The 13,586-nt window shown below is 36.9% G+C and overlaps 1 protein-coding gene across 4 annotated transcripts in view; it reads right to left on the reverse strand.

Moving 5' to 3' along the window:
- The window catches only part of DOK7 (docking protein 7), a 66,712-nt gene that overhangs the window by 15,591 nt on the left and 37,535 nt on the right, over positions 1 to 13,586 (reverse strand). For all 4 annotated transcript variants that reach the window (XM_048942440.1, XM_048942438.1, XM_048942439.1 and 1 more), the window contains one exon: positions 4,959 to 5,001. In XM_048942440.1, the coding sequence (XP_048798397.1) occupies positions 4,959 to 5,001 (43 nt within the window). The remainder of the gene's footprint in view (positions 1 to 4,958; positions 5,002 to 13,586) is intronic.

A 13,586-nucleotide genomic window follows, 5' to 3' on the forward strand; every position in this document is an offset into this window, starting at 1 on the left:
ACAGCTGGTTCTTGTGAAATATTATTCCAAGTGTTACAGCCAGAAAAGCTTTACCAAGGACATATCGGATGGCTAACTCTTCTTTCCTCTGCTCTATTCAGATCAGCATGAAATTCTTGAAACAGCTTTAGATAAGGAAGTGTAAGGGAAGATGAGCTGGAAACTTGGAAACGTACAAACAGGTACACACGTAATGCAATTTGTCTACATCCATATATTCAACAGGCAAACTGAACAGCATTATACTCAACTTTTCATTATCATTAGCTGGCCATGAATTTCTTGTCTACTGTTCTTACAGTGGGCACCTTAATCAAAATGAATGGCATTTGCTTCCTGAGATGAATCATTTCATGGGACCTTCTTGTGCAAGTAATTGGTACTTAACAGAAATGAAGTAGGAGGCTCTGCTTATGAGCAACCCTGCCACTGGTGACAGGGCAGCTGTACAACGTGCTGCTGGGTGCTTGAGATCGTATAAAATTAACACTGTCTTCTAAACCAATGAATAGTCTCTGAGCAGGTGAGACAATTCTTTGCAAATTGTTTTTAAAATAGCAACCAAAAATTAACATAATTCATATGTAACACAAAGACATTCTGTAAGATAAATAGCAATCTTTAGTACCTAAGAAATCTGCATGACCTGGGAACGAAAAAGGTACTTTCTTCACTTCTTCCCTGCACAGAGGATACACTTATAAAAAATAATTTCTAATTCTAATAGTTTTCATGCTTGGAAAATTATTCCTACACTTTTATAAAATAAACAAAACACATCACTTCATTTGATAAGGATGATAGATTAAAAAAATAGCAAATATCTCAAGAATGCATAACTGAACTAAAACCTCTTATCTTGCAGGGGGTTTTTTGTACTTAAAAGCATATCTAGTGTAATCCAAGGTTACAAGAATGACAATGTGACACATCAAGAAAACTGTATTAAAAAAATGAGATCAGATTGTAGAACTTTTATGTAGCCTGGTGAAATCTTAAGCAACAAAAACCTTTTTATTACACTTCTGTCTTTAAAAAGACTGCTAATATAAATAAATGCAAGAACAGGACAAAGAAGTATGACATCCCAGACTAAGTCATTCATTTATACTTCTCATCACTGAATATCCCCTTCCTGCATTATTAAGGACATCAGAACATGCTTTATAAGATTGAAAGTCCCATCTTACTTTGAAAAGACAACTACAGCTTTATGCTAAATGTAGTTTCATCACAAACTGATTTTTTTTGCCCCTCAAAAGTTTTTTGTAATTCAGTAGGAATTGTTCTTCAGGAAATTGGGATTTTGAAGAAATGTTTGTAGGATTTGTGAAAAGCACACAAGAGAGGGAAGTAAATGTAAAACCATAAAGATTCCAGTCCATTTAATGTCAATTTGAAATCTTCCCCCATGGAGCTGCTTTAAAACAACCATGTTAATGCTTCAGGATTTGAAGTATTGCATTTTCCTCATCTTCAAATCAGGCAAATAACAAATATTTACATAGTCAAATCGCTCATGGAATTTTTGTGAAGCTTCTAAATGTATTATGTTAACACATATCAAGAGAGATTGACCGATTTTCTCCCTTCTTCTTCATGGTGCATAGGCATTTCTTTATGCCCATTCTTCTAGAATAAGCACAGTTTTCAGTACATGTACCACAAGAACCAGCCATGGAAAAGAGTACAAATGAGGAAACCTGGAACACATGTAATAAACCAAGCCCACGTAGGCAGGTTTTCAACTCTTGTCACCTACTCTTGCACAGTCAGTAAGAAGACACATGTAATATGCAAGCAAACACCTCTTACTGCCCAGCCTCTCTACCTTTATAGAGTAGGTCACAGAACAGAAGAGTGTCATCAAGTCACCCTAAAACAGGGAACAGGAACCTGCTGGATCTGCTCAGCCCAGAGGGTGAACCAGCAGCATATGATTTTGTGGCAATGACTTTTCGTCCTTAGTCAGGCCCCTAGAATTCAGATTATTCTCTAAGGCCATGGTTTGGTTTGCAGGTGCAATTAGCAATTCTGCCAAGCTTTTATTTTTCTTCTGCTATGGAATTATTTTAAGTGCACTTTTAAAATAAAGTACGATCAAGAAAGAGTGTGGCATATTATGGCAGGGTTTTATTAGTCAGCTTCTGATAATAATAATGCTGTTCTGTTGCAATATTTAGCCCTGTGACATACAGCTTATTGATGATGGACACTGTTGGGCACACTTTACTGACTCAACAGCAGTATCACTGTACACTTTGCCTTCATACATATGAAGCACTGTTGACATGTATCCTTTAAAATTTTTCAATTATATATTATTTCCAGCCCAAGCAGTGTGGGCCACATTCTTCTCAAACAGCACAGTCAAAAAGAAAAGAAGAAATTTAAGAACCTCAAAACATAATGATATTCAACTATACTGCTTCCAACAGAGGATGTTTCATTACTTCTTGACTTAATTTCCCATTCAGCTCTTGATTTTTGTATTGGCAGAGCCTGCAGCACAGAAGCACAGACTGATCAGAGTTTCCAATACAAATATTTCATCTGGATGTTAAAATGCCAAAGTATTTACAAATACTTTTTAGCTTGCCATTTGAACTAGGTATGTTCCTTTGAAGTTGCTTAGTTGATTGCTTAGCATATGTAACTAGCAATAGAAAGATAACATTATCACCTACATTCTCTAGCAATAAACTGAAAAACATTCAAACAATTGATCCTGACTAACCCCATTTGTTGATACAGAACTGAAGCATTCAAAAGCAAAAATTGTTGAACAGAACAGGGGGCACACAGAGCAGTGAATGAGGTGAGTTTGCATTTGTATGTTGTATTTGAATGGAAAAGAAAAAAACAATACAATCATTTCTGTGCTAAAAATACGAAGTATTTGTGACTAAGTGGATTGGTACAGGAGCAAACAACCCTACTGTGTCAGGTCACTGTAGAATTACGCACATTAGTATGCATATCTTGCCACCAAGCCACATTTTGAAAGTAATTACCTCAAATTAACAAGCTTCTATGTTATCTGTGAATGTGGATTAAAACAGCATATAAGAGAAACATAGAGAAGTTTTAATGCTGCTCCTTTAGTCCAGCAGAACTGTTCGAATTACTGCTTGGCACCAAGGGACTGCTTGGTACAAGCCTAGAATTAAAGACAGTAAAAGCAAGGAATTGAAGGGCTACAACATTGTTTTAAAGCTTTGTGATACCAAGTTTAATTACACTTAAAACGTTCACGTATCTAAAAACAATACTCCCAAATGAAATATCTCAGGATAATAAAAAAGGAACAGAGAAAACGTGGGTTTACTTTGCATTGTGAAGAACAGTACAGTATTGAAGAATGAAGCACAAATATATAATCATAGAATTACATGTAGCTAATGAGACTATCTGAGAGATGAAAACCCTACAAAGATGGCTAAAAATTTCAGTCACTGCCTTTAGATGCTTCATCTGTCTAATGCATTGTATACTAAATACAACAAGTATTCTGTTTTTGCAGTGTGCAAAAACCCACCCAAACTTTTACCAGTGTAGTCTCTTCCCTTTCTTTTGATCCTAAAATCTGTTCTTTAGTTGCTTTTCCAGATTGTTTAATGATAGATATTAACAAAATAGCTAACTCCTTCACCTGCATGAATAGTATGAGATCAAGTTTTTGCCAAGTAATGCTTGCACCCACGCTTAATTTGCCACTGAAATTAATGTAGAAATATACCCAATACACACAGCTATAGAACCCTCTGTATTTACACACATTTCCATTATAAGAATTTCTCTGGTTTCCTTGGGTTGGTTAGAGAACTAAAAACCTGTGTTATTAGAAGTAAGGAGAAAATCAGAGGTAATGATACAATTTGTGCTTCTATTTAGACTTCTATAAATCAATAGAAATTCCACTGACTCGAGTGGAATAACTAGGAACAAGATCTGCTACATGCTTGTAGATTTACTCCTGCTAAGACAGACAAAGGAATAACTTATGACCTTTTTCAGAGACATCACCTGATTCTGCTATCTCACTGAATTTGCTCACACAAGCAGCAAGCAGCTACAATTCTTTCTGTATTTGCTAAGATTTTTAAAATTCATAAAGAATCCCAAACATGAAATGTTGTTCTGTTGGGAGCAATGTACCTGGTATATTAAGTGAATCTACTGAATTATCAAGTGAACAGGCAAACAATATAAAGGCATTTAAGACACTATACAACATCCCTGTACAGATAACCCAAAGGAATGAGATGGGCACAGTACATAAAGCCAAACATACTTACAGACTTGTGAAGTATTATCTATGTAGTAAAATAATGATAATAAAGAAGCCAGACCACTCTGACTAAATGAAACAGCAAACTCCAGATGATCAACACCTTCCACTGATAGGGAGATTTACAACGCAAAGACAGTGTGTTACCTTTGCCTAAATCTTTCAAGGCAAGATACTCAGCTTCCTTCCTTTACTGATTTATCTGTCAATTAGAATTTCTGCAGACAGGAGAGAAGCAGCTCCATGTTTTGTCTGGTAAGGATACGCTCCTGGGTTTTTGTGCTATTTAGAAATCATTGTATCTATACTGAAAATACAAATCAAGTTTGCCCTTGGTGTTCATATAGCCTAAAAAGAACACCTTGACTTTGGGGACATAAACAGAAGAAGCACTGCACAGTTTGATAAAGAACCCAATAAATTCAAACTTCTTGATTATAAAGGGAAGGAAAAATTCAAATGCATTAATCTTTGCAACTAAAGACTCTATAGATTACAGACTACTTCATAAATGCCAGTCTCATGAATTGCAGCAGCAAAACCAACCACAAGCTTCTAAATTAGGGAAGTTCAGTTACTCTTCCTTGAATATAATGCTTTGTTCATCACCATTTGGGTCTTAAGCATCAGTATGTACTAACAAAGTAAATAATTAAGTGGTTCCTACCTGGTAGAGCTGGTAAGACTCCTGGCTGTAATATTGCTGATCCCTTGAAAAAAAAAAAGAAAAAAAAAAAAGAAAAGAAAAGAAAAGAAAGAAAATTTTAGAATCTTTACAAGAAATAGGAACTGTACAAAGTATAGGAAGAATGACAGAGCAAAGCACTTCACCATCACAAAAGCTTAACACATGCTTTTCAAATCCAGAACATGGGCAGTGATTTTTCCAACCTGAAGGTGTTTAGAATATGCATGCACACCTTAGCAAATGCTAACTTCATTTTGACTGCTTTACAATTCCTGTAGCGCACATCATAAGGCTTAGGACAATTGAATTGACTGCAAAAAGCAGCAAATTTGATTTTCAGACAGAGATAATAGCAAGCTGGAGTAACAGGATTAACATTGTGAACTCAGGGTGGGAGGCGTGGGCAGACCAAAGCCTGGTGCATTTGTTTGGTTCCATAAAACCAACACATCCTAGCTTGCAGCCCAGACTGACTTCAGGCTGCCTACAAATCCCACCTGAGACATAGAGGTCTTTGTATCAAAGCTTTGTGTCATCTCAGCTACTTTACCATACTGGTATTGTGGCAGCTGAGGCACTTCAAAGCAGGCAGCTGCAAAGTACCAGTGCCCAGTCACATCCAACAGTAAGCAGATTTCAGAATGTGCAGGCCAGGATTCTCCCAAAACACACACTGTCATTCAGAGATGGTCAGGAACAGTGACACTTTGATCACCTCCAGACAGCACCGAGGCCTTTCATGGGCTGCAACATCAGGGTAGGCTGTAAGGTCAGCCTGCTCTGTGCTGCTGATCCCCATGCTGCCAAGGAGATCTCTTATTTCTGGGCTCTTGGCAAGAGCAAAAATTCATCACCACAATCTATTCTTTTTGATTAATAAATGCATCTTCTGAACTTTGAAGTGAAAAACACTATCTGGCTACCAGAACTGAGCCATAATGTTCGGTTACACTGAAGTAAAATTCCATTTTATGCTAACACCGGACAGCAATTTTCTTAATTTAAATACACACACTGTGACCTCTGACCGCTGTTTCCTAAGCTTTCCTAAGAAGTGGAAGCTTTTGAGATATATATATACTCAAGATATACAGGCATCTCTATATAGGCACCGTGTTTACTTCCCCAAATTTCTTAATAGGAAACAAAATAGATTTTTGTATTATAAAGCTCAAGTCATACTAATTCCTACACAATATTTTCTTAGGGCAAACATATGGAGATGTAACATTAATTACATAATGCACTGCTTAGCCCAGAACAAGGTGACACTATGCAGCAAGATGGAAGGAAAAGAAATTCACAGAAATACCTGAAAAAAAATGTGAGCACTGAACCAACCCAGACATAGCATTTTCTGTGAAATAATCTGTCAGGCTGCTTTCAAATGGTGCTGCAGTTTCTTAATCAGAGATTATTTTCTTGATGGTATACTAATTATTTTCCCTTTGTTTACTACTTCACAATCTCTTTTGCTGAGATGCTTTCTAGATTTCAGAAATTATAAATGTAACATAGAAGAATAACTGTCAGTTAGCAACTGGATCCAGCTTCAGTTGAAGTAAGTGAAAAGGCTCTTTTGGATTTGATGAAACTTGCATGACATGCAAAACAATAAAAGATTGCAATGATTCTTTTTCAGACAATAAAATATGCATTGAAAAGAGCTTATTTGGACCATTTGGGGTATATTTTTTAAAGTACAGTTTTAAAATGTGTAACACAACCACCCTTGAACAGGGGGGTAACACACATCATGGAAACTGATCTCTGTGTTTACGGAGATTTTTGCAAGCTGTAAGCTTAACATGAGAGACACTGAATATGAGCAACTGTTCATATAGAAGGGGTGGGGTGGAGAGAAACAGAAAAAAGAAATCCCACAATGTTTTATTTAAACACATATATCTGTATTTGTTTAACATAGCAGATGTTATTTGTTTCTATAGTTACTGTATTGCACCACAGAAGATATGGATTTCAGTGGGGGACAATGCATAATTACCTGTACAAGCAAAGTACAGAGAGTTTTGGAAACTCTTACGGGTATTATATTGTATATTTAAGCATACGTTTCCTTCTTCCAATAATTTATTAGGGAAATATATTAATATAGAATATAAAATATCTCCCTCACTTCATGACTGTGGATATAAAGCAGAATATGCTGTCCCAGAGTTAATAGCTGCTAACCCAGCTAATAGAATTGAAAGTGGCAGACTGCAGCATCAAAATGCACAACATTCAGATCTTACTACTGAGGAAGGATCTCATAACGTTCAGGTAACTTGTTTTTGCTTTTAAAAATAAAGAATTTTTTGTGTTTGTTTTTTGTAACCAACAGGTTTGGAGGGGTGGAACTGTATGTTACTGCAAGGGCTCAAAAAAAAATTGTTTGAGGATGGGGACAAAGTCTTCATCTTCCGCCCTTATGTCTCTAGAACTGGTGCAGCTTTGCTGCCGTTCAGGGATTGTGGTTGGTGCGTGAAATTAGACAGCAAGACAAAAAATCTTTTTAGAATTTTTTTTTCCATAGATGTATTGCAGACCAGAATATCCTAAACTATGGTAAAAGCAGGGCTAGAAATAACAGACAGAAAACAGAAAGCCTGTAAGGAAGTTACAAGTTCTTTAAAACAGAAAGCATTTGCATTCTCTATCCATAGCCTCCAGACAGGAGTCCTCTTTCAACCTTAGATCTTAGAAGCAGCAGTGATGCACATAAACAAGTAATAAACTGAATAATTTTCACTATAATTGGTTTTCTTCTTAATTTCTAGCGAAGTTATTTATTGCAGCATCAGCTACTATGTGCTGAACGGCACTGTTCCTCCTGTAAATCCAAATGGTAACTACTGGATTTATTTGCAAATTAAGTTCAGTTATTTTTTTCCTCTTCCCAGCATTGCGCAGGTAAGAACCAGGAGGATTAAGAAGCCTTCCAGTGCTGAATGCTTCAGTTGCAGAAATTTTTTTTGCAGTGTGCTGCTTAATTCAACTTAAAACCTGTCAGCAGGGTCTTCCGACTTCTGCATGTGAGCACAGAATTCAAGCCTTCATTTTCTGTTTATTCTGCACAGAAATAACCAAAAATTAAATGTGTCACTAACTTAAGTACAGTTTCTTCAACAATTGAACTTATTTGTTGGCTTGAAATCCTAGTCAGTCTTACAAAATCAATTCTAAATAGCCTTTCATTTAAAAGTACAGGTTAGGTGATTAAGGTATTAATAGATGAAAGTTGGACAGAAAAATCACAATTAATACTTTCAAAGCCATTCGAAGGAGATTAGATGATACCTGACAAAAGAAACATAAAGGCAAGCAGAAGTTTGATGTAATTTCACACATCTGATATTGGGCAATGATAAAACATCATTGGAATTACAGCTAGATGTAAAGAGAAGAGCAAATAAATAGAAAAAACAAATATGATTACATATAAATGAGTCAGAGATAATAACAAAATAAAATGAGCCTTTTGTTTTCAAGTGATTTTTCAGACTATGAAATCATTGTTTTCATTTTCGTTTCACTGAATTTATTCCATTATTTCTGCAACCATGAAGTCTCCTGCTCTGACACTTTATGAGAGACTTTGCTAACTTACAGTGGCTGCTGCTGAGGCAACTCACTGGACAGAATGGGATCAGTGACTTTAAAGCTTTTTTAATTCTATATGCCTAAGACAAAACATGCTTTTGTCAATAGGAGGAAGTTTTATATTACTGTGGCATAATGTAAACACACAGTTTTCAAATGTAAAGTACAATACAGATCTCAAACTGCCATTATGGCAAAGAAAAAAAATCAGTAGGTGACCTCACTCCTGTAATATGCTTTTGTTATGACTGGTATGATATTCAGACAGTAACTAATGATGTGTTTATTTAAATCACACAGATCTGCTGATACTTATAACATAATTTAAGTCAAATATCTTTCAAATGTAGTTTAGTGCTTTCTTATTATCTCTGACCCAAGAGCTGAGTGCTGAAATATGTGATGCATGGTTAGTTCAAACAACTCCACCACAACACCCACAGTAAGTGGATATGTACCACTTGTATATCACACATCATGAACTATGTGTGCAGGGCTATTTTAACTCTGACAGTGATCTGGCTGCTGTCAGATGACACTCATTTTTTAAGTTCTGCTTCCAAACCTCTTGGGTAGGGTTCAGTGATGGATGTTAGGAAAAGCACTAGTTTGATACGCTGAATCATTATTCATAGATTAGTTTCACTGCCTTAAGCAGAACCTAAACTTTAGCATTTTTGTCTGTTTGCAAACAACCACCATAATACATAATTAATTTTACAATTTAAAAAAAAAAAAAGATATCTTTTTCCCTGATTTGTTACATTTTTTTCCTCTCTCTTTCCTTTTCATTTTTAATGGTTTTATTTTATTTCGTTCACTTTAAATTTCATGAAATATATAGCTTACCAAATCAGTCTTCATCTGAAGAACATTACCATACACAAATATGAAGCGCAGTCTTTCTCTCTAAAGGGCAAATCACTTTTCACCTTGAGGTTAATTCCTCCTCCTACTGGCCCCAAGGGTATAAAACATACACTTTCAAAGAACAAAAACATTTTTCTTTCAGATTTTTAAACATAGCTGATTAAAAAAAAGAAGAAGAAGGAAACCACTCTTCCAAGAAAGAGACCAGCTCAGCTCTGCTTCTCTAGATTGTAATATTGAGCTGGGGTCCATCATCACTGGCAAGAGGAACGAAATGCCATTTGCCTGATTACTGTCAATATTTCAAACACACATCATCAGCCCACAGCTTACGTCATTCCCTTTGGGCATCTTTAGAAATAAAGCTTTTCTTTCAGCTGAGCTACATTTTTTTTTTAGTAGCTCCATAATTCTGAACCTAGTAAGAGCCAGATGTACAGTCTCTTAGGTGTCATTTGCATTTGTCTAAGCAGATGCATGAAGCTTTGTCCCACTCTGGATTCTCAGAAAGACTTAACAAAGATGAGAAGGTTTAAGCTTCTTTCTCTGAAAGAGGAAACAGCCATAGTAGCAACTGTTGTCACCACACATCAAAAAACATTATAAATGGAGAGGATGCGTTGCAAAACTGTCCAGCTACTTAATTTTCAGTAAATCTTCTCTCTCCTTCAATTTTAAAGCCACTGTGCAATGTCAAGGACATGCAAAACATCCGTTTATTCAATTGAAGACCATCAAGATCATCATGACCTCTGAAGAAAGAAAAAAGCAGACTTCTCCAACAATACATGAGCAAATATTCTCATGCCTGCTAAACTCAGCTGATAGCTCTTCATCAGAATCCTTATTTATATGCAAAAAGAGGCAGCAGATTACACTTATGTAGTTTATGACTATAGCATCTTGGACCGTGTGCAGATTCACAAAGGAGCAAAGGATTCAATAGGAAATCCTGAAGGAAGACTTTGAAATTAGCATCACAAAAACACATTGCTTTTAGAAAACAGAAAAAAAAACAAAAACTTGAACATGCACAAAGGTTTGCAAAGCTCAGATATTTCAGCATAAAGAAATCAGTTCCTAGTGAAAGTTAATGTATATTTATCATAAAGATGAAAGGCTATGACTTATTCTTGGAGCAAAGCCACAGAAAAGTTTAAAGTTGGAATGCCCATGCTGTCACAGGGAAAAAAAGTTTTCAGGAAAGGTCAATAAATACAGACACAAGGAGCAACCTTTAATGCAACACTTTGATGGCCTGATTCACAATGCCCAGCAGTTGATCAAGTTTGGAACAAACAATACAAAAGTATTAAATTTTCATAATATTTCGTAACAATTCCAAATGAAACAGAAACCCCTGACCATGATATGCTTCAGGTGCAGTGCTCCAATTTCAGCCACAGACTTCTGATTACTCAACTTCATCTGTCACAAGCCAGCTGCCAGCTAACAGAAAGATTGCTGAAATCAGTTCAGAAACACCTCAGTTCGTTCAACAAAACCCAAATATCAGCTATTTTCTGAAGCGTGAAGCTGATGATTTTAGTGGCACTGGCAAGACAAGTGTCACACTAAAACACACCTCCTAAAACCCGCAAGTAATTGCAGCTCAACTAAGCTATGAGTGATAGGTGTTGTTTAAGCAAAGAGATGAGAAAGAATTTAAAGTATTGTTTTATTGTCCAGATCTGTGTGCTGTTCTTATTTTGATAGAGGAACATCTCAGTGGGGACTTTGAACTACCATGCCCAAACTACCATAGACCAGAGGGAGTGGCATAAAACTGCGACAGAGGAGGTTCAGGGTGGATACTGGGAGAAGATTCTTCATGAGATGGTGGTAGGGCTCTGGAACAGATCCCCAGGGCAGTGGTCACAGCAGAAAATTTGCTGGAGTTCAAGCATCTGGACAATACTCTCAGACATATGGTCTGATTTTGGGTTGTCCTATGTGGAGCCAAGACTTGGACTTGCTGATTCTTATGGGCCCCTTCCAGCACAGGGGATTCTATGATTCTATGCCAGTTATGTATGCTTCTGTTTTTCTTCTTGCCATGGGCTTCCTTTCAGACATGAGCAATTTGCCAGAATATGACCAGTAACCTCACACTGGAGCTCCGAATATGACAAAATTAAAAGATAATTGATCCTTCCATTCACTTCAATTTAGGTAGAGAAAGGAAAGATGGCTGGACTGAGCCTTCTGGAACAGCCACCACAAAAACCAAAGTACCTGGCCCTAGCTAACATCTTAAAAGGAAAGTCATTTACAGTTAGTAGCCAAACTCCAAAATTCAGATGGTAGGAGTCTTGGTTGCAACACTAAAATGACCAATTTAATGCCCTACACTGATAATAATATATAGACACGGGGGAGCTGACAGAGTGACAAGCAACATGATTTGTTCTTGCCTTTTGCTCTTCAGAAATGGACCCAGAATTGCTCTGTACCAAAGAGTTACACCAGGATTGTGTAACTGCAGGATATCCAGTTCTGCACTGTCACACACTGCTTTTTATGCTGGGACATCTGTCTCATTCATTGCCCTAGAGGGACATACACGTGGGCAAAATCAAGACAGCATGAGCAACTGTAAATCTGTCAATTCCTTAACAGTAAGGGGCTTCATTTTTCATCCTAAATAACTTCCTTTTTACATCACACACATATCTTGATATGCACAAAAACGTTTGGGCAGATTACTGAAGGAGACAGCTATGCAATACAATCCAATACGTATTAAATGTCTGGCATAAGCACATCAGTAAAGCTCGTATCTGTTTCCAAGCACTACTACAAGTCAAGATTGCATGCTTCTAGACTAGAACAAAAATAAAAAATAATAATCAAGAGCAGGAACAGCTGGCCCATGCCTATAATAGCTCACCCCTGTAGACAGCAAAGTCTGAAGGTACACAGCAGTGAACCAGCATAAACAGTCACAGCACTAGCATCAGCTAGACAGTTTGCAGTGCTCATGGTTACAGAGAAATTCCCCAAACCACAAAAACTTAAGAAACAACACAGTACCTCCCACAAAAACACGGATCTCGACTCTTTTGTCTTAAAATTTGTTTTAGCTATTTTCACAGGGTGTTTTTTTCTCATGGTTCTTCAAAGAAAAAATTGGTATGATTTCCAGTTCAGACAAGATGAAGGAATATGTCTGCGAATTTGAGTATCCATCCTATTTAACCACAGGGGAAAATCAGAAGCACTGACTTGTATAGAAGTGGAAGCACTTAATTGTTCCATAGAGGTACTGCAAGGTACAGTGACAGGCCATAGATAAAAACACTACAGCAGCAAGTCCTCAAGATGGGTCAATAAAAGCCACTCCAATGAAGAGCCAGATGCAAATGATTATTAGCATTCATGAACAGAGGATCTCATTTAAGCAGCTTGACAGACCTCACAGCACCAAGATCCTGGAGTATGAACAGAACACTTCTTACTCCCAGCTCATAACAGAGGTCTTTCAAAGCAGGAGCTATGGATAGGCTAAGGGTTCCAACCAGACAGAAGAAATAGCTAAGCCAGACACAGCAAATTGCCTCAGACACTAATTGTAGCTCATTGTATTTGACAAACATGCCTTGAATTGATGCAGGAATCAGAAGGCAGGAACTAAAACCAATCCTTTACAAGAAATAAAAAGAGCATATGCAAATGTCAAAGGGTATACTTGTCAAACATGACAACTGGAGCATAGCATCTCCTGACTTCAGAGTACAGAACTTTGAACAAATACACTTAAGAACTGATGCTAGATACAGAATAAAATTCAATTAACATCAGCTTTCACTGTCTCGTCTTTCACCAGATGTATCAAATAAAATCATTCTGACATTCAGGACATGTAAGGCTCCTTACACAATTGCCATTAAAATAAACCATCGAATACGTTCAAGTTCAGAAACGTCACTTCTTTTTCTCCAGTTATGATAGTTCTCTTAAGAGACATTCAGGTTTAAGATCCAGGGCAGATACGTCTCCTGATATAATGTTAAATTCATCATATCATATATTCCTAGGGCCAAGTTGGTAGCCAGCTCCTCCAGGCAATAAAAATCATGTACACTACCTTCCCTCCAACTGCAGCTCAGCTGTTGTGCTTTACAGAAGCAGATG

The sequence above is a fragment of the Lagopus muta genome, chromosome 4 (genome assembly GCF_023343835.1).
Source record: "Lagopus muta isolate bLagMut1 chromosome 4, bLagMut1 primary, whole genome shotgun sequence".
Lineage (NCBI taxonomy): Eukaryota > Metazoa > Chordata > Aves > Galliformes > Phasianidae > Lagopus > Lagopus muta.